Raw genomic sequence first — 5,293 nt, 5'->3', positions numbered from 1 at the left:
AAAGCTTCACTTCTATGAAGTGACTGATCATTCTTAGAAGCAACAGGGTTAATGGAGCGACTCTCCCACAAGCAAATTACGGTAGTCGGCAGAGAAATGGAATCCCTCGCCTTTATTGTTACCATGGCAAAGATTACTAGAATGCTCTAACATTTTCACAGATGATGCAGAAAAAGTAACCATCATAGCCAGAGTAAGTATCCTGGGCATAGGAATGTTTCCAGATACAATAATGGGTGAGGGAAAGCTGGAGCAGTGCTTGATGATTTCTAAAAGGAAAAATAATCTCTCTCTTTCTGTCTCTCTCTCCCTCTCTCTCTTTCTTTCCACCCCCCCTTACACATTCTCTCTCCCTCTCTCTCTCTCTCTCTCTCTGTCTCTCAGTCCCAGCCCCTGAAGGTGTCATAACTGTGCTCTCTCCCTCTCGCTCTCTATCACCGCCTTTCAGATCTTTAAAAGCCGCTGCTTGCCATTTCTCACTCGTTCTCGGTTTGTATCCTCTGGCACTGCAGGGGACTCCCGGCTCGCAGCCTCACCAAGCTGAAAAGCCAGCAAAGAAACAGAGAGGAGAAAGAGAAACAGACTTCCAGAAATAGCATCAGCCACGTACGACACAACCGAGCTTGGAGAACCTGAGACCCGGACACAAGATGTCTTTCCTTTCCAACTTGACGCCCGTTGTCCTGTTGCTGCTCATCCACTGTGGATCCTGGTCCTCGGCGGGTCGCTTGGGCCCCCACAAGAACTGCCTGACCTGCAAAGACGGGCACCTCTCGGGCGCGGGCCGGGCCTCCAGGGACCCGGCCGGGGCGCCCGCCACCACCGTGCTGGCGTTGGGGGAGCCCTGCGGGGTTTACACCCTGAGCTGCGCCAAGGGGCTTCGCTGCGTGCCCCCTCCACGTGAACACAGCCCCCTTCAGGCTCTGCTGCAGGGCAGAGGCTCCTGCGCCAAACAGAGCAAAGCGAGTCCCACCGAGAGGCCCCGCCCCACAGGTAAGAGTTTCAGCCAGCGGATGCCTTTGCAGTCCCTTCCTCCGTGCCGGCGTTGCCGCATGCGGTGAGAAAATGCGATGGGTAATCTGCTTTAAGTACCATGGCGAAATAGCTAGAGGATGCATTTCAGCTTCTATGGATGTGCTGGCAAGCCGCTGTGCTGCAGTGTCCATATCACAGGCTTGGTAGGATGACAAAACTGTAACTGAACCAAGGACATGTGCATAAAGTGCCGGGAATAGCTGCTGGTTTGCATGTGATGGCTGTAAATTTCTGCAGGGTGTAAAGGCATTTCTGTGATTTGAGGCTTTCGCACCTCGTAAATACGCATGATGAAGATCACTTGTAATAACGGGCACTTGAATGAATGCGCGAGGGTTGTATATGAGTACAGATGTGTGACAGTATATGCAACTGTGCCATGCATATGGCCATCAGAACTATTCAAAGCAGAATAAAGAGGAGAAACAGGAGATAAAGAGCAAGAGTAGTGTGTGTGTGTGTGTGTGTTCTTGAGTGTATATCAGTGTCACCCACATTCCTACAGTGTCATTTCATGTAGCAGGTGAAATGTAGTCATGCAGTCTCCATCTACTGTTTACTTTAGGTTATTACAATTTGACAAAGCCTATATGGTCAATTCATAAAAATGATTCTAGGAACTGTTTCCTAAAAATATGGGGTTGTCCAGTTTGAGAAACCCAAATTAAGCAACATATACTCTTAAATCACAGCCATATTCATTTAGTCGAATCACAGATTTCAATGTCTTTTTCTCAAAAGTGCACAGTCATTAATGTCTCTTTTTTTTTTTCACAGGGCCACATCCTTCGAACAGTGGTGAAATAGACAAGGTGAGTCTATCCTTCGGTTTTTGGCTTCTATGATTAATGCTCACAAGCTAAATAGAGCATGACCAATGCAATCTACTGGAAAAATGGTTAATTATGTTTCACAGTAATTGTTAAATTAATGTTAAATGTTAATGGACAGGTTTTAAGAAAAAAAAAGTGACCCTGGACCACAAAACCAGTCGTAAGCAGCACGGATATATTGTAGCAATAGCCAAGAATACATTGTATGGATCAAAATGATTTTTCTTTATGCCAAATATCATTAGGATATTAAGATCATGTTCCATGAAGATATTTAGTAAATTTCCTACTGTAAATATATCAAAACCTAATTTTTGATTGTAATATGCATTGCTAAGAACTTCACCCTCAGATTCTAGATTTTCAAATAGTTATATATCAGCCAAATATTGTCCTATTCTAACAAACCATATATCTATAGAAAGCTGCTTATTTATTCAGCTTTCAGATGATGTATAAATCTTAATTAAAAAAAACTGACCCTTATGACCCAATGGTTTTTTGGTCTAGGGTCACACATATCAATATAGTTATTATTTTATATTGTTACACCAAACTCATTTGTGTAGGCTGTGCTATATACACAAAAATCAGTGCCAGAACAGAATGTGCCTCTTAGGAATATTCAAAATACAAATACTTATGTATGATATGTGGTGTTCCAACATTTTCTCAACATTTTTCTCACCAGGCTCCATGTCGTAAGCTGCTTAACACTGTCTTGCGAGGTCTTGAGCTCACCATTTTCCAGTCGGATCGTGACATCTACATCCCGAACTGTGACACTCGTGGTTTCTACAGGAAAAAGCAGGTACTGACTAAATGAATATCAAGTGGGAATTTATTTTTTTAATATTAAGCAAATGGCAACATTAACATTAAAAAAAAAAAAAAAAAAAAAAAGTGTTAGTTCCTCTTGTTTTTCAATAGCAGCATCTACCCCACTTCCTTGCGGAAGTTTGTTTCAATTAATGAACCGAGGAGGAAGTTTTGATATGTGAAGGTCACCATTATGAGCCATTTTGTACTGCGAATGACAACCTTTGACGTACCAAAGCAAGAACAATCTCCTGTTGTCTCGTAGTGTCGGTCCTCTAAGGGCATGCAGCGTGGCCACTGCTGGTGCGTCGACGAGATGGGCAACACCGTGCCATCACGTGCCGGGGGAGGATGGCGCTTTACCATGTGACGGAGAGTGAGGGGAGCGACGGCCCCACAGCTCTGAGCCTGGAGGAAGAGGAGGGGTACAGGGAGAGGGGATGACTTCAGCTCGGTGCAAGACACTGCCTGACCAGGACACACCAGGGATAAACCACTTCACACGGGAACGGGCCCTCACTCAGAACGTCCAGACCACGTTCACTGCCATAAACTCGAACAAACAGCATCAGAACACAGAAATAGTGACCACTACACCACATGAGCTTAAGTTGGGATAGGTCAGCTGTTACAGAGAGATATTTAATTCCTGGCCACAACTTCTATGTTTGTTTCTCAATGGGCTGTTTAATTATTAAGCAGACGGGGTGACTATGTTTTCGAACCCGTCCCCTCTCCCCTTCTCCAATGATACACTGACTAAACTATACTTATGAAAACGGAATATACCTTCTCGTCTAATTTATTCTGGAGTATTACTAAATTTCCTTGAATATTTTCCTCAAAGACTTGCATACTTTTGAATCGTACACATTGTCATGTAATCGACATCTAAACGCTATCATAATGTGCACATTTGGGAAGTACTCCTTTTTCGTTCATACGACACTCTGACCGCAAACACACGTCGTGGATTATTTGTACATAAGTGAGGTTATCGTGGTTGGTTGTGTCATGAGGTGGAATATTCTTGAATGCTGATGGCTGTTACCTTTTTCGAGAAGTTGTTAGGCATATTTTTCTATATTTCAATATGCTATTTTATATATATATATATATATAAATATATATAAATTGTTGATTTATTTAATGAACTACAATGCCATGTATTTTTATATTGTCAGCAGTTTTTTCATTGTCAAAACAGAGCTTATTTTATTTGCTAAGAGAGTGAGTGCCATGCCATAAAAAGGGATTAAAAACAAAAATACAATTTAAACATACCCTTAAGAGCATTTACTGCTGTACATGTGTTTTTTATATAATTTTTATTATTTTATGTCACACTTGTTTCATTATTTATGTTGATATGTTGATCCTTCAGTATTGGAAAGTGTTACTATACCGCTTCATTTTCAATATTTCAGATTGTATTTGGGTATTTTGTTCAGAACCCTGTGTTTTCTCATTCCCACAATGCATTGAGAAAAAAAAGTGCACAAAATAATGTCTGATCAATGTACCTCACACTGATTTTGTTGTATCAATATATGTGCCAGTAGTTGTGGGCCCTTGAAAAGGAACCCATTGCAAAAATTATAACGTGTGCAAGAACTATGATACAAAAAAATAAACGGATACAGAGAAAAATAAATGCATATGTTAATATAAAGAATGGCTGCAGAATCTCATTTAGAAACTCACATGCATGAAATGCACTATCAAAACATGCACATGCATAACTGAAGATATTAAAAAAAAAGAAGCGATGAATTAGCATAGGCATCAAGGAAGAGCAGATGCTGCTGTTGGCTGCAAAAATACAGCCATATGCTCATACAAATGTCACATACAAATATTGCCTTGCGCATACTGAGCTATGGTGACTGTGCATTTTTTGCAAGCCCAGAACAGATTTAGCTTACTAAGAATAACTTTGTGCTTTATCAGGGTATAATATCTTGTTATATCATCCAAGCAGTTACATATGCTATTTATACAGTCTCATTTTCATAAATATAAAGGAATATTTAGAGTGCTGCTGCATTTGCCAAGACATATTCATGCACATGTATACTCACACAAAAATCCATATGCTTGTTTCCAAGGTAACAACATATAGCAGAATATAGCATATGTCTGTGCTTTCATCATGCCCTACTTTAGATCACTGTGACTTGGAGAATTTATTCCCTCTGTAACGGATGCAACATTTTTGAATGCATATATTATTCGCTGTGTCGAATCTAGACAGCCAAAATATAGGATCTGCAATGGAAGATATAAGCAAATGTATAAACAGCATTTTTACCCACATACATTGCTGACATTTATTATACAGTCACTCAAAAATCACAAGAGTCCCTTGCATAGGCCGAGGGTGAACCAACTCCTGGGTAAGTCTAAAAGCAGCTAAATCTGTGTCTACAATAAACTCATCTTTAGGAACCAAACACAGGTGTCATGTATGCTAATAAAATATTTTTAATGGGACTGAATTTGTATTTAACGTGATTACAACTGAATTAAAAAAACCTTAGAAATTAATAACTGTATTTGTATTTCCATAGTTATTCAAACAGCTAATTATATACAGAAAGCATTAT

General features: G+C 40.4%; 1 protein-coding gene across 1 annotated transcript; it reads left to right on the top strand.

The window, feature by feature from the left end:
• Positions 1-368: 368 nt before the first annotated feature.
• Positions 369-3,494, top strand: igfbp6b (insulin-like growth factor binding protein 6b). Its single transcript, XM_051096544.1, has 4 exons — positions 369-993; positions 1,813-1,847; positions 2,560-2,679; positions 2,953-3,494. The coding sequence occupies exons 1-4, from the start codon at positions 651-653 to the stop codon at positions 3,055-3,057; spliced, it is 603 nt and encodes a 200-aa protein (XP_050952501.1). The 5' UTR covers positions 369-650; the 3' UTR covers positions 3,058-3,494.
• The last annotated feature ends 1,799 nt before the right edge of the window (positions 3,495-5,293 follow it).

This window comes from Labeo rohita, chromosome 23, assembly GCF_022985175.1.
Source record: "Labeo rohita strain BAU-BD-2019 chromosome 23, IGBB_LRoh.1.0, whole genome shotgun sequence".
Taxonomy (NCBI): Eukaryota; Metazoa; Chordata; class Actinopteri; order Cypriniformes; family Cyprinidae; genus Labeo; species Labeo rohita.
This window is presented reverse-complemented; position numbering and strand designations above follow the sequence as displayed.